The sequence below is a fragment of the Ostrinia furnacalis genome, unplaced genomic scaffold (assembly GCF_004193835.3).
Source record: "Ostrinia furnacalis isolate ACB-3 unplaced genomic scaffold, ASM419383v2 OfSCF7182, whole genome shotgun sequence".
In the NCBI taxonomy this organism is placed as follows: domain Eukaryota; kingdom Metazoa; phylum Arthropoda; class Insecta; order Lepidoptera; family Crambidae; genus Ostrinia; species Ostrinia furnacalis.
Window position 1 is genome coordinate 1,403,733 of NW_021137421.1, and position 27,581 is coordinate 1,431,313.

A 27,581-nucleotide genomic window follows, 5' to 3' on the forward strand; every position below is an offset into this window, starting at 1 on the left:
TTGTCTTCAAGACAACTTAAAAATAATCACCTTTAAACTAAACGCTAAGGGGACTGAATTTTTTTGAGTTGTCCTGATAAGTTGTCACAAATCTATATTAATTGGTCACCCTACATGTTTTACATAAATTCGTACAGACACTCTTGTTTATTTTTATTAATTTGCACTTTGATATTAAAATACTGTATTCTGTTTCATATTTAACGGTTTCGTTTATTTTAACAATGGACATCGGTCTATGCTGATTAAACACTGTCATGAATTATTTAACAGTTTGTTGACAAAAATATTGTCATCATAAAGCAGACTACATTATTTTATTTTCGTTTAAAAAGCTAGTGATTTTATCAGGTTACAAATAAAGTTATTTGATGTAATATTAGTTTGATAGATAGTATAGAAGAGTAAAAATAACTTTCTTGACACAGTTTTCAGAAATCTGGAGATAAACTATCAATTCAGAAGTAATCGTTTTGAATTAGTACCTATGTTAGTGTATACCTAATTCGATAGTTAGACTTTTTTGGCTAAAGGACGCCTATTTATAGAGGTATCACCTCATTAGTTAAGCCCTTACTAACATCTATTAAATTCAGTGTATCTGTCAATAGCTTTTCTGAAACCAAATCAATTTCAAATGGTGATTATTTTTATCTATCTACGAATTATTATAATGTCGCCTGATTAAAATATGGAAGGAAGGCTAGAGACGAAAACCACTGAAAAACGTAGCTAAACTTTCTTTACTTTTCCCGATTTAAATTCCTGAAAAGACCGTCAGTCTCAAAAAAAAATTAATTCTGTCTTTTTAATTACTCCAAGAAAAATAGATACACTGACTTTATTTTGTTAAATCAACAAGAGCCCCGTGGTCCTTTAGAATTTATTATTGCATGCTCGTTGGTTATTGTGAATACTGTTCATATTTAATATTGTTTTAAGCTTGTTCTCATCGTTTCATTAACACATTTGTTTGTGTTTAACGTGTCAGTGCTGAATGGAAGGTAACTCATTCATTTCTTTCATTTACTTATTTATTTGTGTATGACGTAGAGCGTTTTTACATGGGTGGCTGAACCACCGTGTGAAAGCGTCCTTATAAAATTAACCCTCAGATCATAATATTTAAATTAGATGCAGATAAATAATTTAATAATTAGCATTTTCTCGTATTATTAGTTATAACACCATTGAATAGTTTCCTGATAGATCCCTTTTGATTTGTAACTATAATAATATGAGAGAGACATGGCATAACATGGTTGTATTGGTACCTAAGTTTTTTTTATAAGCATGGTGTTTAAAAGTTGATAAAATTATTTGCAAACCGCAGATAGGTGCCTATTGCATCGCCCTCTGCTATTGCGTTAATTCGAAAGTTGTTTTTTCGCAAATATCATCTCTGCAATCTGTAGGTATTATTCTTTCCACTATGGCTACTTTAACCTTTACCTGAGTACCAGCTACAAAGTCAAAACAGTCATTTACTCTAATTAGGCTTTTAAAATGCTCTTACATGTCCCAAGTACAATTTAACCCTGCCACTGCTCTGGGACAATTATTTGGGCAGTGCTGAAATAAAGCCGTCCTTACTTGAAACTGGGTAACTTTTATCAGCCCTTCAAGGGTATACAAAAGAGTTTACATTGATGCTCTCTCTCCTCCCTCCTAGAATAATAATAATAATAAATAATAATAAATAACTTTATTAACACACATTACAATTAGAAGGGTAAGGCACACTGTTCACGGTCAATCACTTGACGACTGCATGCACACCGCATGACAATCGTAAGACGACGCAACTCGCGCTCGCGCTCTGTGGACACAGTTTTGGTTATTCTTAAGCAAGATGCAAGCAAACGTCAATTGGCAATAGCGTGCGTATGACGTGCGGTTTACGTGGACAGTAGGCTTAAGAGTGAACTAACCTGTATTTGTATTGCAGCAGCGGATCAGTGCGGACGGTGCCGCGCCGGCGCACGCACCCTAAACCTCAACAAGTTCTGCAGCCGAGACTACGGTTGGTATACCTACCCACTACCCTCATTACTAAGATAAGATAAGACAAGATAAGATAAGATAAGAAAAACTTTATTTGACACAAAGAGAAAAAAATAGAACAAAGGAACTTAAAACTATACACGCATATTTTGTGTCAAAAAGGCGCCCGCTCAGCATTAATCGAGCCACGCGTGCATGCACGCGTGCCCCGACGCTGGTTTTCAGCGGGTGCCTCTTCTCCAACCAACATTTAAATTAAAAAAAAACACTAAACAAAACATTGACAAAGACATTGACAAAGAGGGCGCCACTATCTCACCACATAATAATTACAACAAGAAGAAAATAAAAATTAAATTATGAAATTAAAATATTGTACAACACTGGAGGCGACTCATGACGCTAGCCCAACAAAGGTTATGGCCAACCCAGTGTGCACCAATGCAAGCACAAAAACAAAAAAATCACACAATCACAATACACAGATTAACCAGACAAAAAGAAAATAAATTATATTAAAACTTTCAAACATTTATAAAATATTTAATTATAATAAACTATTTAAACACGCCTTTTCACTTCCCTTGTGAATGCCATAAAACTCAAAGGCATGATGAAACAGAGAAAAAAAAAAGAAAACAATAATAATAAAAAAAACAAATTGTTGATGACTGAATGAAGTATGACCTATGAAGAAGATTTATGTCATTCATTGTATGAAGACCACCCACATGCATTGAAGACCGCGTGCTGGCTTTATATGGCTGGCTTTAAAAGGCTTTATATTTATAGATTACCCATTTTTTCAAGTGCGAATTTGACAGAAATGTTTTGTTCTGTTTTAAATAAAACTCCTGATATTTGAAATCACAGTTTTTATTGTATTTAACCCGTTTAAATAGACTTTGACCAAATAATAACCATTATTTACACAATAAATTATTTAAGTTACCTAGTTACTTAGAAAGATTAAAAGTTAACAAAATGAAGAGAATTAGTCAATTAGGTATCTATTTTGGTCAAATGTATTAGAATACATCAAAATCTATAATAACAGTACCTACGTGCCTTTTGACTTGCGAATACCTAGGAATGTCTTTTGTATATCATGATCAAAAAAAATCCTAAGTACATCTTATTGACACTACCCTTACACGTGAGTCTAATAAATGTCTATATGTCTAGATCAATTGTTATACATATTTATATATTGTCTTTTGTATATAATAATCATATCTTAAGTGTATTAACGACTACTTATTGTGAGTGAGATGTCATACTAACTAGACAAAAAATTAATATAATAATAAATTATGTAAGTGATACTTAGGTGGCCTTACTAGTAGGTAACAACAATATGTCAACTTTTACTTATTTTACAAAATTACATATACTATAGCCAATTTAAATAAACAAACGACAGAAATCACATCAAGGTGGACATGACATTCCTAAAATGTTTGTCTACATAGTTTATACACTCTATTGTTTTCCTTGTAAAATAATTAATTTGTAAAAAAAATATTTACACGTAAATGTATTCTGTTGTGCTGTCATCTGTTAATACTTTTACTTTACTTTCTTACTTAAATATTATTTTCCATAAAATCGGTAGGACACCTATTTAAATAAGATCACAATGTCATTTCAATACTTAACGCTTACATAATAAGTATACGATTGGTAAAGATAATAGATATAATATAATATTTATATAAGATCAAAAGACACTGTAACATGTATATTATGAATTTAGTAGTGACATTCCCATTTTTTAAATACATTTGTAAGTGTTAGTTTCCTCTGAATATACACTCGCGAGAAAAAATATGGAATCACCCTATTTGTTTCGAGCGATCATAAAAACTAAATGACTAATAGAAGACAAATAAAAATGGTACCATTTTCAAGGTAGTATTATGATACACAAATAGTTATTCAGTTCTTAAGATTGCTCGGAACAAAACACAAGGTGCTGATTCCATACTTTTGCTCGTAAGTATAGTTTATAAGTACTTTGTTATGACAAGTGACAACCAAAGTAAAAATAATTAATTAATTTAACTAAATAATGTAGTTTTTACATAATTATACAGTTTGCAGGGAGATCATACGATCATTATTCTTAATATTAATACAAATATTAAAAATTGTAACACATTGTATAACAACAATTTGAAAAATATTGTCAGACAGTTTAAATATTATTTAACAAAAAAATAACATCCAGATAGTTGTCCTATTATAGTCCAATGTTGTAAAGAAGAATATAATTATAGAAGAAATAATAAATACAAAAACACCATGACCATAATTTTTTACATTTTAAATTATCTGTGTAATGTTACATACAGAATGGGTTATGTACCTACTCGTATAAGTAGTTAATTGTTTTCTAATTTTGACAACCTGAATAGAAATAACATTAAAAAACAATGTTTTTACACTAGATTACATTTAAATTTGCGACAATTTGTAACAATGTCTATTATGTTTCTTATAATGTAATTGTATCTATTAATGTAAAAATGAGTAAAATTAATTGATAAGGATTATAACAATGAAACGACCAACTAACTGCACTGTAAAAAAAAATATATTTTGTATATGAACATTACATCATTGTTATTATGTAGGTATTTATTAATAATAATGGTTATTGTTGTAAAACGGGAATATGAAAGTTGTTGCACAATATAATATTGCATATTTTTAATATATTAAGACTTTTATTGATTTAACCCTTATCTCTATCGTCAAACACCATTCAGATTTAAATTCATTTATTTAAAGAGCTCTTTTACAACGTCAGTATGCACACGAACTATTCGAACTTAAAGGTACAGGGAAGTAAATTCTCACTGGACAAATAGTTTCAAAAATTCTAATTACATTAAGTATTTTATCACAATTTCACCTGTCGTTAAAATAAATGTAGACAAGATTTAAGGATCAAGCACACTTATCAACCCGGTAACGGATCGTATGTATCGAAACTCCGTATGTACTGCAACGCACACTTATCCGTACCGTAACGTAAACGCCTCGCTTCGCGGCGAAAGGGGATACGGTGTTGATCCCTTTCCGGGTTGATAAGTGTGCTATGACCTTTACCATTTAACTATAAGTTCCGTAGTTAAAATTGTTTTTATCGGCATTTCGGCACATGCTTTTTAGCACAGACGAAACATAAAATCTTTTTATGTTCTCCACAGATCGGTGTTGAACAATAACCACAAATAATTTTAGACATCCTTCTTATATGAGAAGGGCAATAGGTACAATACTTCCTTTTTCTCAATTCTGGTGGCTCAGTCACTGTCTCTGAAAGATTTATTTCGATGGGATCTTTTACCTTTATCCTTCTGAGCCGTTTTTTAGTTTCAATATATTCTGAAACAGGCATATTTTTTTATCAACCGCACTATTTATAAGAAAGGACTCCGGGACCATAAGCAGTGTCCCCCATCCAGATACGACCTGCAAGCTTTCAAGAGGAGAGCGTATCTTCACCTTAAAGGCCGGCAACGCACCTGTAACCCCTGGGTCTGCGGGTGTCTATGGGCGACGGTAATCACTTACCATCAGGTGATCCGTCTGCTCGTTTGCCTCCTGTCACATAAAAAAAATCCCCCCTACTGTTGTTTTCTCAGGTTTTATTAAGGCTAAGTTGCACTACCTAACTTTGACCGTAACTATAACGATACCCGGTGTTTTTTGTATAGAGATTGACAGATTTTTGACGTTTGTCAAAGTTAAAGTAAGATGGTGCAATCCAACCTAACAGTTATGGCGTAATAAGAGTGATAGAAACAATAAAAAACAATTTGCATGCAAAAAATCTTATTCATGAAAACATCTTGTTTTTAAACATCCTTGTGAAATTTTTTGAAACAATTACGATGGCGAGTCATACATAATGTGACTTTACAAAAACAACACCTGATACTACTAANTTTTCACATATTGTTAGAATAATAAATCAAAACTTTATACGAAGGTACGTACCTACCTAGCTAGACAGACTCACATTATTTCTCATGAATATTTCAGGTAAGTAATATCGTCAATTTCACAGAATTCTTTTATTCTAAATTTATACTATCGTTTTTAAATACTTAATCATTATTAAAATATCCTAACTCGATGCGTAAAACTTTATCCCGAAATAGGGGACATGAGTTCACGAACTTAGAAACAGAGCAAAATTTTATCACGAAACAGGATCCAAACAAGAGGTCCGCAGAACAATTAATATTAAAAAAAGTTTAAACAATATAACTATAATTTATGTATTAAGTTACTGTCAAAAAACCAAACTTTAGCATACAAAAGCTTTCATACTGATATCATCCTTGGTTATTTTTAAATAAAATGTTAAAATCGTAAGAGCCTTAATATACCGAAGTAGGGGGCACTTACCTTATTTCGCAAAACTTCAAGCGATGGGAGCAAAGGTTTTTGCTCTATTTTAAAGCATCGGGGGCTGAAGAAAGATTGGATGAACATGTTCAAAATGCTTTGCTTCTACATGTTATTGGAGACGATGCATTAGAGGTCTATAACACATTTAAGTTTGAAGTGGACAAAAAAAAAGAGATATTNAAAATTAAGCTCGCAGAAAGTCTAGAATTAAGTGAGGCAATGGAGGAAATCATTTCGATAAATCGACACCGATTTAAAATGTATGTTATTGAAAAGTCTTTAAAGCAGAGGTTCCTCGACAATGTTTCCCCTTATTTATCTATTGCTTATTTTAAAACAGACAGTGTTAATCGTTCGTTCATTTCAGCCAAATGTCGTCCACTGCTGGACAAAAGCCCCCCCAAGGTTTTCCACAATGAACGGTCCTGCGCTGCCCGCATATAGGCTCTTCCCGCGACCTTACTCACATTTATATAATAATTAATTACTTGGGTTACTTATCTAAAAATACTCGTTTATCAAACGAAATTATTATTTTAAGGACGCCTAACTGCGCTTCTAGTAGTGGCTGGAAAGTACGAGCATCATTATTTTTGCGGGAGTCTAGACATACAGCAGTTGACCGCCATTTGCTGATGATTGTTATGGTGATGATTTTCCCTACAGGCCTTTTTCCTGCAATGGAATGTTTCCTGGATAAAAAAGCTAGAGTTTGAATTAGTCCTTCAGTTACCTTAATCAAAAAATACTCGACACATATTTTTCACTTTCTCAAAATAATGAATATTTAAAGAATTTGTTTGAAATTTTGTAAGCGGTTTTCACCTAAATATTAGGTTTTCATAAACGTTTTCTTATCATGACTTCTTGTCCCCAGAATGCAGCTGCAACGGCCACGCCCGCAGATGCCGGTTCAACATGGAGCTGTATAAGTTGTCCGGCCGCGAGTCCGGCGGCGTCTGCATCAAGTGCCGGCACTTCACCGCCGGCCGGCACTGCCACTACTGCCGTGAAGGCTACTACAGAGACCCTACGAAGAAGATCACGCACAAGAAGGCTTGCAAACGTGAGTTCGTTCGTTCGTTACAGCCAAATGATGTTCACTGCTGGACAAAGGCCTCCCCCAAGGATTTCCATGACGACTGGACCTGCGCTGCCTGCATCCATGTTTGTCGTCCACCTAATGGGAGGCTGCCCACCACGCTACGTCTTCCGGCCCGTGATCGCCACTCGAGAACTTTTCTGCCACAACGGCCATCAGCTCTACGAGCTATGTGCCCCGCCCACTGCCACTTGATTTTAGCGATTTTGCTCGAACAAGACAATAATTTAAAATGTTTAAGACTCTGGGCCAGTATCGGCGGTTCTTGATATAGTTACTCACAGTATCATAAGTATAACTTTACAAATGTTGCGTTTTGTCTGACGATAGAGTCCCTAATACCTTGGCTATCAGGTACTGCATCAGCAACCCTTAATAAGTAGAGTATAATAACTACACCCTCGCCCAAATCCTACGCCACAAAATCTCAAGATCGCCGCAATACGAGTACTTAATAATGTTCTTTCAAGCCAAGTTCGATTGTTAAAAGTTAATAACGAACCACTTGACGTCCCTTTAGAAGAGAAAAATCAAATGAGGATTTAAAACGAAAATTGGAAATGAAAGAAGACCGATTTCAATAATTGAGAGGCATTTAAAAGTTAGTGAAGTCCTCACTAATAAATACAGATAAAAATTTCATTCCCTAACTTAACAAGGACTCAGAAGATATAAATCATTTACATAAGAAATATAGTGTGCCTATGTTACAGTGAAAAATTTACATTCGTACCTAGTATAAATCGAGAGACTCGCGATAAATGATAAATAAATTATTGGCATTACTATTATATTGGGTTAGCCTGTGAAAATAGTAAATGTGTGTGTGTAAATAAATAAATAATGCAATAAGCCAAAATCTATCTATCTTGTGGTGACTGAGTTTGTTGCGGCGCCTCTTCTCAGCACTTGCCAAATGTTTGTCTCGAAGCGCTGGTAGGGCAAAAAATAATGAGACATAGAGCATTTGACGACTTGTAAGTACACTAATTTAATTAGTCTACACAAATAAAGATTATTTTGATTTGATTTGATTATGCAGCCGAAGTCCCTAGTTAGTTTAAGTCCGTGGAAAACAAAAGTAGTGTAGCAAATAAAGCGGTGATAACAAGGGAACTTTTACTGTGAAAATTCAAATGTTTAAACAAACATAACATCGAATTTAAATTTAACTATAAACCGTACATAGAATGCTATCATTACACTATTAACCCTAAAACGTTAGTGGCCGCTGCCGTGGCAGAAATGGCCCGAATCGGCCGAATAGACCGAAACATCGTAACTCCATAGCTGCAGGGTTGAACGTAGGGTGACCACCACGCTGACCGCGTGTTGGGGGATCACCCGAGACAGGAAGTAAATAGTGGACAAAAAATAGCCCACCAGCATTTTTGTGGTTTACATAGTATTTAAGATAAAATAAAATGTTCTCAGAAATTAATAATAGTGGACTATTTTTTTTTTCATTAATAATGTTCTTCGTACCTGTTTAATATTTTTATAAAGAATTAATTTTTAGTTGGTCCAAAGTAGGTTCAGTTCAGTTTTTCCTTTTTCAGTGTTATTTTGTACCCGATATTTTTCTTTATAAGAAAAAAATATTGTGTCGAAATCAATGTAAACTTAACAACAAGTAGCTTGTATATGTAAAAACTAGTATAACATTAAACATAAACTATTTTAATAGTAGTACCTACTAGTTAAAGCCAATTTGCATAGGCAGAGATTTTATTATTACATCCTCCTGCTCAACTTGAAAAGAAAAACTTCTTCAAGAAGGAAAAAATACGCTTTTGCTTTTGTAACATCTTCATAGGTACGTGTGAAAACAAATAATAGTTTTATCAACCCCCTTGCTCTCTAGCCTCTTCCCCATCCCGGCACTCGTTACGTCGGCTACCGCCATAAGAACTCCCATAAACCCGTTAGGCTTGGGGCCCCAACAAATCGGTCCCCGGGGCCCTGGGGTGTTTGTTCGTCCGGACTCAGCAATTTCGGCCCATGTTCGGAGGTATTGGAAAAATAAAGGAGGGCCCTTCGGACGTGATAGGGTGAGAATACGGTGTTGAAATAACGTATGGATTGAGTGTCATGACTTCAGTGTTTGTTGGAAATGTTTTCTTGCCCAGAGGAAAAGGTTTCACTTTCAATATGATGTTGTGATATCTGAAGATATGAATTTGAAAGCGTATGACTATGAATACAAGGCTATTTCTATCGATGAAGTTTTATGTGCATTTTGAAACTTCTAAGCACTCCTTAATCTTGAATAGGTATTTATGTGTAATCTAAAAGAATATAATATGGTGAAGATATTCTAATAAAATATTAAAAAAAAAATGTATATTATTGGTTGCGGAAGAAATACCCTTTTCATGCTATAGTTTGTGCTGGTCGTTAATATTATAATTTAAAAATTAAATGTTTGGAACATAATTCCAATTTCACTGTAAACTAAATTCACAAACAAACCATGTCCATAACTTATCCTTTCCCCAAAGAAATATCTGAACAAAACACAAAACCGCATAAAATCGGAAACACAATTTTCTGTTCAAAGTTCGGTCCGACTTTTCACCCCCATAAAATGGCGGGGTCAGCCACTGGAGACAGTTTTCGGTGATTGGGTTGCTCTCCCATCCCATTGTCGGGATTAGAAAAGGAATTGAAACGAATCCTGTGTATCGAATTTTGTGGGAAGATGATTTACAGGATCGTAAATAAACTCCGAAGATCGCGGACTCGATTTCCTCAACCGATCACAGTGATGGTCTGTTTTGAGTAGGTGTGTATGAAGACGTATCCCTTTCATCGGCACGCGTGGGCGCACTGGTTTATTGTGCAGATAATTTATTGTAGGAGCAAATTAATAAGGCGTGGATGATGAATCTATATTCGAAACGAAACGCATTGGTGATTTTGTTAACTATCAAGTTTATTCTCGTTTATATTTTAACGAACTCCGCCATGGAAGTAATTTGATGTGACGACAAATCAAAATCGGCAAGCCTTCGGAAGGCATGCGACTTTGCTCTCGTAGGTTTCTGCTGTTCTAAATATCAATCATCAAGCCTCAAACTAATCAAATCCTCAATGGGTTTAGGTTGAGAAATCTGTCTACCCACTTGTTGGACGTATCTACAGACAACAGCATATTATGTCACTCTACATTTTTTTGCAAAGGTGCTCCTAAGATGCCACAATGTTAAGCTTGACGTGCCTTGTATACATGTAAGTTTGCTTTGCTATTGCTGTTATTCGTCACTAACTAAATCTTGTTGTCCAGCATGTGACTGCCACCCGGTGGGCGCGAGCGGCAAGACGTGCAACCAGACGAGCGGGCAGTGCCCGTGCAAGGACGGCGTCACCGGCACCACCTGCAACCGCTGCGCCAAGGGCTACCAGCAGTCCCGGAGCCACATCGCGCCCTGCATACGTAAGCTTGTCAAAATATTTTAAACTCTTCTTCTTCTTCTTTTCGTGTCGACAACAAACCTACACAGTGTCAGCACAAAACTCCGCCACAAGAGTGGCGTTGTCAGCAGCATTCATCAAATCCTCCTGAGTGCATTTGCTCTCTTTCCATGCTGCATTAATTTTAAAACTGAGAGCAACGGACTCAAGACTTTAGAAGTACCTTAAGATTGACGTTTATTTAATAAGTAACAATTTGAGTGTATTAAGATCTACAAGCCACGATTTGTAAGTAACAACATAGCCTAAACATCGCGCTTGAGTCCTATTTCTCTCAGTTTTTTCACCATTAATATCGCTGACACATTAGGCTATGTAGTAGGAGATATAATAAAAAAATGTGATACCTACTCATTCTTCGCATTTAAAGAGAAAAGCTGGCATTGGATGTGCCATGGAGTCAATTTAAAAATCTAATCTGAAGAAAATGTAAAATCTGCTCGTAACAGACTATTCTTTGCAAAGGTATTTTTTGTCATCATCTAAAACTTCGCAGTGAGTGCGCAGCCCTCTGCAAGCTTAACATAATGTGTTTCTTTAGATTATCTCAATAATACTTAACTGTTGTCTCTGGGCAGGCATCCCACGCGTGGTGACCGCGGTGCAAGCGATGGAGGCGGTGGACGGCGAGCCGGGCCGCGGTAAGTAGTAAGTGGACATTCATTGCACTCTCGCCTCACGCCACCGCACCGCCGCACTCGATTGACTGAACATTGTCCTTTGATTACTGCTGTACTGCTGTAACTGCTGTCTAAATTTTGATCGCAATCTTCTCGATTCGATTATGGATATCTATGATCATTTATTTGTAATGAGTAACTCAAGTACCTACTCAGAAACTTAAAATTCTTCGGGTTCGTAGTAGTTTCGCACGATTTTCCTAAGCACCAATATGCAAAATGTGCGAAACGTCCCCTTTCAATAATAATTTTTTTAGTAGGCGTTTCGCCCGGATTTATCAAAAGTATTAAAAACGGGTGCAAATCGACCCCTTTGAGAACTAGTAATCGCATACTACTAGTTCAAAAAAGAGTCGATTCGCACGAGATTTTAATACTTTTAATACATCCGGGCGAAACGCCTACTAAAAAAACTATTATTGAAAGGGGACGTTTCGCACATTCGTGCGAAGGAAAATCGTGCGAAACTACTACTAATCTTCGAGCAATAAATTCTGAGGAATAAAACTAGTTTCGTAAAATAATGGCAGCCAGCAGTCCTGCAAAATTTATAACGACATATAAAATTATTGCATTTACTTCAAAATATTGCGATCGAGTGCTGTTGAAAAGAGTGTATGTACCTACTTTTTGTATTTACTTTAATAAACATAATATTATAAGTACTTCAATTTCTGTGACACTCTTGTCTTCAAGACGACTCAAAAATAACACCTTTAAACTAAACCCTAAGGGGACTGAATTTTTTTGAGTTGTCCTGATAAGTTGTCACAAATCTATATTAATTGGTCACCCTACATGATTTACATAAATTCGTACAGACACTCTTGTTTATTTTTATTAATTTGCACTTTGATATTAAAATACTGTATTCTGTTTCATATTAACGGTTTCGTTTATTTTAACAATGGACATCGGTCTATGCTGATTAAACACTGCCATGAATTATTTAACAGTTTGTTGACAACAATATTGTCATCATAAAGCAGACTACATTATTTTATTTTCTTGATTTTATCAGGTTTCATGAATAAAGTTATTTTATGTAATATTAGTTTGATAGATAGTATAGAAGGGTAAAAATATCTCTCCTGACACAGGTTACAGAAATCTGGAGATAAACTATAAATTCAGAAGTAATTGTTTTGAATTAGTACCTACATTAATTTCTAATTCGATAGTTACTTTTTTGGCAAGAAGACGCCTATCTATACTTCTCATTAATTACTAACTCCTTACTGTATAACTTAAATTCAGTGTATCTGTCAACAGCTTTTCGGGAACCAAAATCAGTTTAATTCAGGGTGTGGTTTTGTATAACAACGCCCTGTATAAACAGGACTATTTCCTTCCAGTTTCAAATAGTGATTTATTTATCTATCAGTAGTAGTAGTTAATATGGTGTAGCTCGATTAAGGAACATTATTAACTAGGCTAGAGGCGAAAACCGCTGAAAAAAAAAACAAAGTTTTTTTACTTTTCTCGATTTTAATTCCCGAAAAGACCGCGCAGTCTCAAAAAACTTCATTTTTTACTGCATCAATTGAGATACACTAATTTTAAATTGATAGATTAATCATTAGAGTCTTAGGGTCCTTTAGTTAGAGACTAATGCATGCTCGTTGATTGTTGTGATACTGTTCATATTTAACCCTTAAATTGTTTTTGTCCGTTTTAAAGGACATGTCAAATAATTGCTTACAGAATCTAAATTATAGCAATTTATCGACTTTCAAGGGATATTTTATAAAAAGCATGATATTTTATGTGAAACACTGGGCTGTAGTTCAATAAAAAGCCGCGATTTTTTAAAATAAAGACAGTTGAATAAATGCAATAGCAATGTCAAGTTTTCACTCTTGATAAATGTGGCAATACTGTAGGTATTACACTTGTTCTTGTGCTTTATTGATTGATTTTAGAATATTAACGAATAAAACTGACGGTTATTGCCAAACTGTAAAAAAATATCGATTTTTTTCCATTCATTTCAAGGTTACAAATGTTATGTCATTTAAAACGGACAATGCCATGTATCAGTAATAAATACTCATGTTGATTTTTAGACATTTTTACCCAATTTCCCCCTTTTAGGGGTTGAATTCTGAAATAACCTGAAACACGTGTTTATTCATTTATCGATAGGAATGTATCCTGTAAAGTTTCGAATTAAATAGTGTAACTAATTTTGTTTCGCCCTACAAACTTTGGACCCCCATTTCACCCCCTTAGGGGATAATTTTGGAAAAATCCTTTCTGATAACACCCCTAGACCCTAATAAGGAAGCTACATGCCAAACTTTGTGTCTTTGTACCCACCGGTTTGGGATTTATGTTGATAAATCAGGCAGTCACTTTCTGTTTTTGTATGTCAGGGTATTTTTTGATAAATTTATGTAAAATCAACAGTAAATAGTCCAGATGGATTGCAAAAGGCGCTGGATTAGCCAGAGGATGATTATCAGGGATTCCTGTATTGTTATTAAGAAAAGTTGTTTTACGTTTGTTTTTCTACACTGGCAATGTCCGCCCTAAGTGACATGATTGTAATGCTAAATAATTGGCAATGTCCGTTTTGAGTGACATGTCATAACTTCTATACTAATTAATTTTTTTTCAAAAAGTAAATATTTTTTTCTTAATCTATCAAAACAATACCTAAATCCCAAATTTGACCATTTTTGAAGCAAGGGTTCAATGAGTGCCAATTTAAGGGTTAACATTATTTTAAGCTTGTTCTCATCGTTTCATTAACTCATTTGTTTGTGTTTAACGTGTCAGTGCTGAATGGAAGGTAACTCATTCATTTCTTTCATTTACTATGTATTTATGTGTATGACGTAGAGAGTTTTTACATGGGTGACTGAACCACCGTGTGAAAGCGTTCTTATAAAATTAACCCTCAGATCATAATATTATTAAAATTGTACTCAGATAAATACTTGCACAATTAGTATTTCCTCGTATTATTAGTTATAACTCCATTGAATAGTTTCCTGATAGATCCCTTTTGATTTGTAACTACAATAATAATATGAAAGTAACGTGACATAACATGGTTGTATTGGTAAGGTTTTCTTATAAGCATGGTGTTTAAAAGTTGATAAAATTATTTGCAAACTGATAGGTGCCTATTGCACAAATAAGTAGTATTAAAAATCCCTCTGCTTTGAGTTAATTCGAAAGTTGTTTTTTTGCAAATATCGTCTCTACAATCTGTATTATTCTTTCCACTATGGCTACTTTAACCTTCACCTGAATAGGTACCAGCCACTAAAAGTTCATTAAAAGTCATAACAGTCATTTACTCTAATTAGGCTTTTAAAATGCTCTTACATGTCCCAAGTACAATTTGACCCTGCCACTGCTCCGGGACAATTATTTGGCCAGTGCTGAAATAAAGCCGACCTTACTTGAAACTGGGTAACTTTTATCAGCCCTTCAAGGGTATACAAAAGAGTTTACATTGATGCCCTCTCTCCTCCCTCCTAGAATAATAATAATAATAAATAATAATAAATAACTTTATTAACACACATTACAATTAGAAGGGTAAGGCACACTGTTCACGGTCAATCACTTGACGACTGCATGCACACCGCATGACAATCGTAAGACGACGCAACTCGCGCTCGCGCTCTGTGGACACAGTTTTGGTTATTTTTAAGCAAGATGCAAGCAAACGTCAATTGGCAATAGCGTGCGTATGACGTGCGTTTACGTGGACAGTAGGCTTAAGAGTGAACTTACCTGTATTCGTATTGCAGCAGCGGATCAGTGCGGACGGTGCCGCGCCGGCGCACGCACGCTAAACCTCAACAAGTTCTGCAGCCGAGACTACGGTTGGTATACCTACCCACTACCCTCATTACTCCACCAGTACTAAGAACTGACGATCGATGGGACATTATGGTTCTGGAATTGAGGCCACGTGCTGACATGTGCAGCTTGGGATGGGACGTTCACTGGTGAACAGATGGCCTATTATAGTATAAATGTTGCATTAAGACGCTGATTTCAGGCGACTATAGACCAGTCAATCTGGAAAACACTGGGAGAGTCCTAATTTCAACAGTGGACGCCCTGTGGCTGATGATATAAACAACACTCACTTATCCCTTAAAACAAAAAGGGAAGCTATACAGTACTGGCTGGCAATGCCATAATCCAGGCCCTACAGCGCTACGTAGGTTGATCCGGTGAGCGAGACGTAGTGAAGGGGTCCAAATTTCATGTCGAAAAGTGACAGTTTACGTTTTAATCTATGCGCTGGAAGCGGGCCACTACCAACCAACTAATCTGGAAATCATAGGCTCATGTTCAGCAGTGGAACATCCTGATTCCTGAGGCTAAAATAATGATCATGATGATAACCCTACTTCATCATACTATGCCATAATGGGCAAATGATAATAATGATGAGGACGACACACTAACCCTCTAATTCTCCTGCAGTCATAATGGGCAAGGTGGTCGGTCGCGAGGCGGCGGCGCGCGACGGCGAGTGGGCGCGGCTGACGCTCAGCGTGCAAGCCGTGTACAAGCGCGCGCCGCGCTCGCGCCTGCGCCGGGGCAGCGTCGCGCTCCACGTGCGCGCCAGGGACCTCGCCTGCAAGTGCCCTAAGCTCAAGATCAACAAGTAAGATCCTCGTGTATAGATGCTATTTCGTCTCCCTACCCTAGCCCCCTAGTTCTGCTCCAGTTATAAAGGGTAAGGTGAGCGTGCCGGGGCAGCCTTGCGCTGCACGTGCCCTAAGCTCAAGATCAACAAGTAAGCTCGTTTCCCTAACCCCTACATCTCCTCTAGTTATAATGAGCAAGGTGAGCTTGCAGAACGTGTACAAGTGAGCCAGGGACCTCGCCTGCAAGTGCCTTAAGCTCAAGATCAACAAGTAAGCCGTCTCCCTAACTTCCTACTTCTCTGTCTGTCTGGGTAAAGTGAGCGTGGAGAACGCTTGTACGCGCACAGGACCTCACCTGCAAGTGCCCTAAGCTCAAGATCAACAAGTAAGTTCCTCGTCTATAGATGCTTTTCCGTCTCCCTGGTTCTCCTCCAGCCATAATGAGCGAGGTGAGCATGCAAGGGCAGCATCGCGCTCGCGCTGCACGTGCGCGCCAGGGACCTCGCCTGCAAGTGCCCTAAGCTCAAGATCAACAAGTAAGATCCTCGTCTATAGATGCTATTTCGTCTCCCTAACCCGGGTACTTCTCTGTCCAGCGTGCAAGCCGTGTAAAAGCACGTGCGCACTCGGGACCTCGCCTGCAAGTGCCTTAAGCTCAAGATCAACAAGTAAGCCGTCTCCCTAACACCCCCACTTCTCTGTCTGGTCATAATGGGCAACTTTAGGGTGCCGGGGCATCGTCGCGCTGCACGTGCGCGCCAGGGACCTCGCCTGCAAGTGCCCTAAGCTCAAGATCAACAAGTAAGTTCCTCGTCTATAGATGCTATTGGCTATTCTGTCTCCTTAGCCCCCTACTTCTGCTCCAGCCATAATATAAAAGCACACGTGCGCGGCTGGGACCTCGCCTGCAAGTGCCCTAAGCTCAAGATCAACAAGTAAGATCCTCGTCTATAGATGCTATTTCGTCTCCCTAACCCGGGTACTTCTCTGTCCAGCGTGCAAGCCGTGTAAGAGCACGTGCGCACTCGGGACCTCGCCTGCAAGTGCCCTAAGCTCAAGATCAACAAGTAAGCTCGTCCCCCTAGCTCCCTACTTCTTTGTCTAGCCATTAATGGGCAACTTTAGGGTGCAAGGGCAGCGTCGCGCACCAGGGAAGCGCGCTAAGCTCAAAATCAACAAGTAAGCTCGTCTCCCTAGCCTCATACTTCTGCTCTAGTCATAATGGGCAAGGGGAGGGTGCCGGAGCAGCCTTGCACTAGCCAGGGACCTCGCCTGCAAGTGCCCTAAGCTCAAGATCAACAAGTAAGATCCTCGTCTATAGATGCTATTCCGTCTCCCTAACTCGGGTACTTCTCTGTCCAGCGTGCAAGCCATGTAAAAGCGCGTGCGCACTTGGGACCTTGCCTGCAAGTGCCCTAAGCTCAAGATCAACAAGTAAGATCCTCGTCTATAGATGCTATTGGCTATTCTGTCTCCCTAGCCCCCTACTTCTGCTCCAGCCATAATATAAAAGCGCGTGCGCGGCCGGGACCTCGCCTGCAAGTGCCCTAAGCTCAAGATCAACAAGTAAGCTCGTCTCCCTAGCCTCATACTTCTCCTCTAGTCATAGTTGGTAAGATGAGCGCGCCGGGGTAGCCTTGCGCTGCACGTGTGCGCCAGGGACCTCGCCTGCAAGTGCCCTAAGCTCAAGATCAACAAGTAAGATCCTCGTTTATAAGTGCAATTCCCTCTCCCTAGCTCTCTACTTCTTCCTCTAGCCATAATGCCCTAAGCTCAAGATCAACAAGTAAGCTCCCTGTCTATAGATGTTATTCCGTTTCTCTAGCCCTCTACTTCTCAGTCCAGACATAATTGGCAAGGTGACCGTGCAAGCCGTGTAAAAGCGTGCGCCGCGCTCGCGCCTGAGCGCCAGGGACCTCGCCTGCAAGTGCCCTAAGCTCAAGATCAACAAGTAAGATCCTCGTCTATAGATGCTATTGGCTATTCTGTCTCCCTAGCCCCCTACTTCTGCTCCAGCCATAATATAAAAGCGCGTGCGCGGCCGGGACCTCGCCTGCAAGTGCCCTAAGCTCAAGATCAACAAGTAAGCTCCTCGTCTACAGATGTTATTCCGTCTCCCTAACCCGGGTACTTCTCTGTCCAGCGTGCAAGCCGTGTAAAAGCACGTGCGCACTCGGGACCGCGGCTGCAAGTGCCTTAAGCTCAAGATCAACAAGTAAGCCGTCTCCCTAACACCCCCACTTCTCTGTCTGGTCATAATGGGCAACTTTAGGGTGCCGGGGCATCGTCGCGCTGCACGTGCGCGCCAGGGACCTCGCCTGCAAGTGCCCTAAGCTCAAGATCAACAAGTAAGNTATGACGTGCGGTTTACGTGGACAGTAGGCTTAAGAGTGAACTAACCTGTATTTGTATTGCAGCAGCGGATCAGTGCGGACGGTGCCGCGCCGGCGCACGCACCCTAAACCTCAACAAGTTCTGCAGCCGAGACTACGGTTGGTATACCTACCCACTACCCTCATTACTAAGATAAGATAAGACAAGATAAGATAAGATAAGAAAAACTTTATTTGACACAAAGAGAAAAAAATAGAACAAAGGAACTTAAAACTATACACGCATATTTTGTGTCAAAAAGGCGCCCGCTCAGCATTAATCGAGCCACGCGTGCATGCACGCGTGCCCCGACGCTGGTTTTCAGCGGGTGCCTCTTCTCCAACCAACATTTAAATTAAAAAATAACACTAAACAAAACATTGACAAAGACATTGACAAAGAGGGCGCCACTATCTCACCACATAATAATTACAACAAGAAGAAAATAAAAATTAAATTATGAAATTAAAATATTGTACAACACTGGAGGCGACTCATGACGCTAGCCCAACAAAGGTTATGGCCAACCCAGTGTGCACCAATGCAAGCACAAAAACAAAAAAATCACACAATCACAATACACAGATTAACCAGACAAAAAGAAAATAAATTATATTAAAACTTTCAAACATTACTCCACAAGATCTATTGGGTCTTCCTACAATGATGCAATGACTACAGTCCTATCAACTTAAGCTGAGAATTGCATTTGTGTGAGTGATCGCCAAAAGTACCGTTAGTAAAACACATACAAATAAAATTTATGTTTTATTAAAAGGAAGTCTATAAAACACTTGCTACCAATTGGGCCGATGTAACGACACTTGACATATCCTTTTAAATAAATAAATAAATAAATAAAAACAGGTCCTCGCTCAGCATAATATGCCAATTGCCAAGGCACGAGTACCTCGACGCTGATATTCTGCAAGCACCTCTACACTATTGCCACTCTACACTATCGGTGTTCACTCACACAAATGCAATTCTCAGCTTAAGTTGAGAGGACTGTAAATTACTCTAAGTTTTGTGAGCCTTCATAGGCTTCTGATAATTAGAACTGACAGTATGGTTCTGGAATGGAGGACTGGCAATCGAAGCCTGCGACGTCCACACACAAGGGGACAGATGACCTTATAAAGGTTGCAGGAAAGCGCTAGATGTAAGCCGCTTCCAACTATCCAATCTGGAAACCATTGGGAGATGCGCAATTTCAACAGTGGACGTCCTGAGGCTGAAATTATGATGATGAAACACACTTATCTCTTAAAATTAAAAGGGAAGCTATCCACTACAGGCTGGCATTGTAATAAACTAGGTCCTGCAGCGCTATATAGGTCGATCTGGTCAGCGAGACAGCGAAAAGCTCCAAGTTTCGGATCGCAAAGTGACAGTTGCCGCACGCGACGCTAGTGCCGTATCTTCCCTTTATGTTTTAATCTAAGCGCTGGATGCGGGCCACTACTAACCTGCTAATCTGGAAATCATAGGCCTATGTTCAGCAATCAACATCCTGGGGCTAAAATAATAATGATGAAGAAAACATCCCTACTTCTCTCTCCATCATTTGGCCTATGTTCAGAAAAGGATATTCTGAGGCTGAAACGATGACAGTGATGAAGAAAACACACTCTAACCCCTTATTTCTCTTCCAGTCATAATGGGCAAGGTGGTCGGTCGCGAGGCGGCGGCGCGCGACGGCGAGTGGGCGCGTCTGACGCTCAGCGTGCAAGCCGTGTACAAGCGCGCGCCGCGCTCGCGCCTGCGCCGGGGCAGCGTCGCGCTCCACGTGCGCGCCAGGGACCTCGCCTGCAAGTGCCCTAAGCTCAAGATCAACAAGTAAGCTCGTCCCCCTAGCTCCCTACTTCTTTGTCTAGCCATAATGGGCAACTTTAGGGTGCAAGGGCAGCGTCGCGCGCCAGGGAAGCGCGCTAAGCTCAAAATCAACAAGTAAGCTCGTCTCCCTAGCCTCATACTTCTGCTCTAGTCATAATGGGCAAGGGGAGGGTGCCGGTAGCCTTGCACTAGCCAGGGACCTCGCCTGCAAGTGCCCTAAGCTCAAGATCAACAAGTAGGATCCTCGTCTATAGATGCTATTCCGTCTCCCTAACTCGGGTACTTCTCTGTCCAGCGTGCAAGCCATGTAAAAGCGCGTGCGCACTTGGGACCTTGCCTGCAAGTGCCCTAAGCTCAAGATCAACAAGTAAGCTCGTCTCTCTAGTTCCCTACTTTTCGCCAGCCATAATGGGCAAGATCAGTGTGCAGGGGCAGCGTCGCGCTACACGTGCGCGCCAGGGACCTCGCCTGCAAGTGCCCTAAGCTCAAGATCAACAAGTAAGATCCTCGTCTATAGATGCTATTGGCTATTCTGTCTCCTTAGCCCCCTACTTCTGCTCCAGCCATAATATAAAAGCACACGTGCGCGGCCGGGACCTCGCCTGCAAGTGCCCTAAGCTCAAGATCAACAAGTAAGATTCTCGTCTATAGATGCTATTGGCTATTCTGTCTCGCTAACCCCCTACTTCTGCTCCAGCCATAATATAAAAGCGCGTGCGCGCCAGGGACCTCGACTGCAAGTGCCCTAAGCTCAAGATCAACAAGTAAGGTCCTCGTCTATAGATGCTATTCCGTCTCCCTAACCCGGGTACTTCTCTGTCCAGCGTGCAAGCCGTGTAAAAGCACGTGCGCACTCGGGACCGCGGCTGCAAGTGCCTTAAGCTCAAGATCAACAAGTAAGCCGTCTCCCTAACACCCCCACTTCTCTGTCTGGTCATAATGGGCAACTTTAGGGTGCCGGGGCATCGTCGCGCTGCACGTGCGCGCCAGGGACCTCGCCTGCAAGTGCCCTAAGCTCAAGATCAACAAGTAAGATCCTCGTCTATAGATGCTATTGGCTATTCTGTCTCCCTAGCCCCCTACTTCTGCTCCAGCCATAATATAAAAGCGCGTGCGCGCCAGGGACCTCGCCTGCAAGTGCCCTAAGCTCAAGATCAACAAGTAAGCTCCTCGTCTACAGATGTTATTCCGTCTCCCTAACCCGGGTACTTCTCTGTCCAGCGTGCAAGCCGTGTAAAAGCACGTGCGCACTCGGGACCGCGGCTGCAAGTGCCTTAAGCTCAAGATCAACAAGTAAGCCGTCTCCCTAACACCCCCACTTCTCTGTCTGGTCATAATGGGCAACTTTAGGGTGCCGGGGCATCGTCGCGCTGCACGTGCGCGCCAGGGACCTCGCCTGCAAGTGCCCTAAGCTCAAGATCAACAAGTAAGATCCTCGTCTATAGATGCTATTGGCTATTCTGTCTCCCTAGCCCCCTACTTCTGCTCCAGCCATAATATAAAAGCGCGTGCGCGCCCGGGACCTCGCCTGCAAGTGCCCTAAGCTCAAGATCAACAAGTAAGCTCCTCGTCTACAGATGTTATTCCGTCTCCCTAACCCGGGTACTTCTCTGTCCAGCGTGCAAGCCGTGTAAAAGCACGTGCGCACTCGGGACCGCGGCTGCAAGTGCCTTAAGCTCAAGATCAACAAGTAAGCCGTCTCCCTAACACCCCCACTTCTCTGTCTGGTCATAATGGGCAACTTTAGGGTGCCGGGGCATCGTCGCGCTGCGCGTGCGCGCCAGGGACCTCGCCTGCAAGTGCCCTAAGCTCAAGATCAACAAGTAAGATCCTCGTCTATAGATGCTATTGGCTATTCTGTCTCCCTAGCCCCCTACTTCTGCTCCAGCCATAATATAAAAGCGCGTGCGCGGCCGGGACCTCGCCTGCAAGTGCCCTAAGCTCAAGATCAACAAGTAAGCTCCTCGTCTACAGATGTTATTCCGTCTCCCTAACCCGGGTACTTCTCTGTCCAGCGTGCAAGCCGTGTAAAAGCACGTGCGCACTCGGGACCGCGGCTGCAAGTGCCTTAAGCTCAAGATCAACAAGTAAGCCGTCTCCCTAACACCCCCACTTCTCTGTCTGGTCATAATGGGCAACTTTAGGGTGCCGGGGCATCGTCGCGCTGCACGTGCGCGCCAGGGACCTCGCCTGCAAGTGCCCTAAGCTCAAGATCAACAAGTAAGCTCGTCTCCTTAACCTCACACTTCTCCTCTAGTCATACTTGGCAAGATGAGCGCGCCGGGGCAGCCTCGCCTACGTGCGCGCCAGGGACCTCGCCTGCAAGTACCCTAAGCTCAAGATCAACAAGTGAGTGTTTCCTCTATAGGAGCTATTCTGAAGCGTGCTGCAGCTTCACGTGAAGCAGTAGCTGCATGCGTGGGAACACGACTGGTATTATATTGACGCTGCTACTGCCCGCTTTTACTCCCTCAAATCAGAGTATCAAATGGCAATGCCAGATTTTGTATGGAAAGTGGCGTCTTTTTTTTTTCGCGCGGCCATCGACCAAACTTTGTTTTTTGATTACAAAATAGTGTAATAAACCAAACTTACTGTGGCATGTATACCTCTAATCTCAGTCTAAAAGTTTGATGATTTTCATACTAGATTTTGCTTTTTGTGCGCAAGTTTTGTAAGAAATTGCAACAAAATATTGCGCTATTTTTTTATTGCGCTGATTCTGCTCCATACTGATGTCTGGAGCCTTTAATGGATGGTATTGTTTGTTTACACATACAATCTCACTATTTTGTTGCAATTTCTTACAAAACTTTGGGCGCAAAATCAAATCTAGTATGAAAATCATCAAACTTCTAACTCAGTTCAGACTGAGTTTAGAGGTATACATGTCATAGTAAGCTTGGTTTATTACACTATTTTGTAATCAAAAAACAAAGTTTGGTCGAAGGCCGCGCGAAAAAAAAAAGACGCCAATTTCCGGCATTGTCTTTTGCTGTGGATTCCAAGACCGCCAACTACTCAGCCTTCACTGGTTGGTATCCGCTCCTTGTTATACAGAAGTTGCAGGGTTAAAAACTATAATAAAAGTGGAAAGTCACTTATTTTTCTTGATTTGACTTTTTATGTTGCTAGCTACGAAAATACCTCTTCTTAGGCCAAGCTGAAACCCGAATTTCATTATTACACAATCCAAGTTCTCAAGAGAAGAATTTTCCATATCACGAGTAAAGCGAGCAGAAAACTTACATTATGCCATCTTCTCGCAGGTCATACCTAATCCTAGGAGTGGAAAAAGAAGGCTACGCGACGGGGCTGCCGGGACTGACGGTCGGCGACCGCACGCTGCTGCTGGAGTGGCGCGACGACTGGCACCGCCGCATCCGCCGCCTGCAACGCCGCGCCATCAACTGCCACTAGGCGCCGACGATGCCAAGCCAAGTGCCGCTGGCTGTGGGGCATCTGCCGCTAGAAGCAGGGCGGAGTAACTGCTGTTAGTTGCAGATTGTTTGCCGCTAGTTACAGGTCGTTTGCTAGCTATAGCGACTGCCGCTAATCGTAGAATAACTTCAGCTAGTAGCAGGAGATCAGCTGCAAGCCGTTAAGTGACTGCCGCTATTAGCAGGATGTCTTGTGGCTGTAGGGTAACTACCGTTAAACGCGGTGTCCCCTACTAGCCGTAGAATGTCTTCTTCTAGCTGTAAGATATCTGCTATTAGTTGCAACGTGTCTACTGCTACCCTTAAAGTAACTGCTGCTAGCTCAAAAAAAACTGTCGCTAGTTTCAGAGTGTCTGTCACTAGCCGTAAAATGTCTGTCTTTAGCTGTAAAGTAACTGCCACTAGCAGCAAAGTAGCTGCCACTAGCGGCAAAGTAACTACTGCTAGCAGCAGAGTAACCGCTACTACCAGAAGGCAACTGCCACTAGCAGCAAAGTAGCTGCCACTAGCGGCAAAGTAACTACTGCTAGCAGCAGAGTAACCGCTACTACCAGAAGGCAACTGCCACTAGCAGCAAAGTAGCTGCCACTAGCGGCAAAGTAACTGCCGCTAGTTACAAAGCTTCTTTTGCTGTCGCTAGTAGTAGAGTGTTTGCTCCGTAAAATAATAGCTGCTAATGGCAGGGAGTCTGCTGCAAGTCGCAGAGTGTCAGCTGCTAACTGTAAAATAACTGTAACTAGATGCCATAGGCTATCTGCCACTAGCGTGTCTTCTGCTAGCCGTAAATCAACTGCCGCTAGTTTCAGTCTTTGTTGCTAGTTGCAGAGTTTTTACCATTTGGTCATAGAGTTTCTACCGCTAGAAGCAGGTGGCCTGGCGCTAGTGGCAGAGTGTCTGCTGGTAGCAGTAAAGTAACTGCCGCTAGAAGCAGAATAACCGCCGCTAACTGAAAAGTAACTGCAGATGACCACGGCAAGCCACAGGCGACTTCCGACGATTAAAAAATCCGCGCGCGAGAGAGTTGACGTGACGGTGGTGTGTTTCCATGTGGTTTTGATCTGAATTGTTGTTTATGAGATTAAATGATAATAAGTATTTAATATTAATCACAAAAGCATTTGCTTTGACTCAGTCTGTACCCTACGATCGTATTATGTTCGAATTCGCTTTGAAATCTGAAACATTTTTAGAAGTAAGGATTGGACTTACCCTTAGCGGGGATTTATCAGCACACATAAGGGTTAATCCCTTTGTATTATTTGAAACTCTTTCACTAAAGTATTATGAATCAAAGTTTACCCTGTAAATACACCACTGAAACGTTGGCAACTCTTTTATTATCCCTCAACTTGGAGTTAATTCTAGACAGTAATTTTACATAGAATTGAAGTTTTGTCCAATTAACAATAAAATCATGTAAAATTATTGACTTGAAGTACAGTTCTGAGTATAGTCCAAGGGACAAGCTACAAAATTCGGCCATATTCCGTCTTTGTTCCGTGCTAATGTAACTGCCAACAAACGTGCTGTCTGATATCTCAATAATTTTAACTAGTCTCGATTAGGTAAAACTAGCTTTTTCATCCGACAAACATTTTTTAATCGTCAGTTTTATACCAAAAAAACAAACAGCTTATAATAATTTCTTTAACTTCCTTCCTAGGATTTCGTTACAAATGTACATTAATAATTATTTATTTATATAGACTAATTAATTGTAGATCGACGAGTTTCGTTCCATTTCTTGCATTTTTGTATATTTGTTACTTTATATCGAAAAATGCGCATGTTAATACTTGTTTTTGTACAACGGACGACAATTTTGACACGCGTCAAACGTCAACAGTTGTTTTGACAGCCGGTAAGTGTTCTGTCGGTGATTGTACAATTTAGATCTAGGTCATATCGCGTAGATCCACAAAACATAGTCACAATGGTTTAACGTACCTCATTTATTAAGTAAACTTAATAATTAAACTGGTAAGGGTTGCATATTAATTTACATAGTGGATAGTGTTAGATTTTTTACTTTTTACGCTAACTGCCGTTGGAATTAACTTTGTACTGTCTGTTTTTCATGTTTATTTTGTAAGTGAGTCTTGCCAAAGTACCATTTCGTAACTGTACAGACTAAGGTACTTAATTCTTTTCTATCCGCATATTTTGTTGGGAGATGTGTTTGGGGGGAGTGCGTTGCCTAAATGTGGGGTGTGTACAGTATTATTAGCTTTACTAAGTTAAATGTTATTTATAAGTGTTCTTTCGTTTTAAAAATGTGCACAGCGATGCCGGAGGTGTAATCATTGGCAATTGACTTGTCAGTATCAATCTCGTGGGTACAGTTATGCGCGGAGTGCTATATCAAACTGATACACGCTTCGACAATTTAGTGGCGTTTGTCCGCAATCACCGGACAAAAATGACGCTATATTACGGTGCGTCGTGTCGTGAACGGTATTTATCGATAATACTTTTATTTATTGCTGTTTCAATGTAATATTAAAATAATAATTGATGAGGTGTGAACATTTTCCACTTAAATTCCTATAAAGATAACATTGTTGCAAATTATGCATATTTTCACGTTAAAAGTATACATTATAATATTATAAAAACGAAACCAAAACATATGTTGTGACACTTTTTAAAACGGAAGATAAATATAATTCATAAAGATAAAAATACCTATTTAAATGACTTAGGATTCGCTTGATCGTAATACGGATTGTAAAAAGTGTATTTAGTTGTAGAATTGATCTATTAACCTGTTTCTAGTTATGCATATCTTTAGGTTTCGTAATATCTTAGTATAATGAAATATTTTTTGTGCACTTATCAGTAAAAAAAATCAGTTAATAAATCGTTAAATGTATAAAGAACGGTTCAATTAATGTACTTACCAAGAAAAGAGAGAAAAAAAATACAATTTTGAGAGTGCACAAGAAATATTTCAAACAAAATATATCAGATCGTATAGTGATAGTCAGTTTGTATTTTTACCGATTATGTGAATATTGTATGTTTGTTCAAACCATAATAATACAATACATAACGACGTAATAACTTTTATGTTTCAATAACAATTTAACAGAAGTGGGCTGAAATAATTATAGGCCAGGTAAACAACACAGATTTACCTTTTTTTATTTCATCAGAAGAATAATTTTCGAATATTTTTTTGCTATTAGAACCATTTGGGACAATTTTTAAAACATCAAATAATTTATTTTTCAGAATATTAATCGCTTAAAAATATCTTTCTTATTTATTATAATAATCATTCGTTGATTTAATGACACATAAGTTATTAACGCACAAAAATGGCCTAAATGCTTCCTGTAAAAGATCATTAATACAATTATTAACAAACAGTAGCGACTGCGAACTGTACTTGTTCTTACAAAATAAGTATTAATTTATCTAAATATATTTTGTAGTGTATAATTTTTATATGTGTAACTTAAGGGATTCGTCAAATGTCAATTGAGGCATCATTTTCCTATGAACCATAGGCAAATTTAATTTAAAATAAAATAAAATCTTCACAAACTGTCCATCATAACTATTTTGCTCTTAACAATAAAAAATACCGAGAAAAAACAGAACACAAATTATTTGGCAACTC

The 27,581-nt window shown here is 39.6% G+C and overlaps 1 protein-coding gene across 6 annotated transcripts in view; it reads left to right on the forward strand.

The window, feature by feature from the left end:
- Window positions 1-27,351, forward strand: part of NetA (Netrin-A) — a 260,352-nt gene extending 233,001 nt beyond the window's left edge. Inside the window, exons 2-7 of one of the 6 annotated variants that reach the window (XM_028319402.1) lie at window positions 7,307-7,495; window positions 10,818-10,967; window positions 11,584-11,646; window positions 18,725-18,799; window positions 20,336-20,519; window positions 23,786-27,351. In XM_028319402.1, coding sequence (XP_028175203.1) covers window positions 7,307-7,495; window positions 10,818-10,967; window positions 11,584-11,646; window positions 18,725-18,799; window positions 20,336-20,519; window positions 23,786-23,936 — 812 coding nt within the window. In that variant the 3' untranslated portion in view covers window positions 23,937-27,351. Of the gene's footprint in view, window positions 1-1,948; window positions 2,024-7,306; window positions 7,496-10,817; window positions 10,968-11,583; window positions 11,654-15,452; window positions 15,528-16,140; window positions 16,395-18,724; window positions 18,800-20,335; window positions 20,520-23,785 lie in introns of those variants that run through there. The other 5 variants (XM_028319408.1, XM_028319403.1, XM_028319406.1 and 2 more) reach the window with 5 other exon arrangements.
- The last annotated feature ends 230 nt before the right edge of the window (window positions 27,352-27,581 follow it).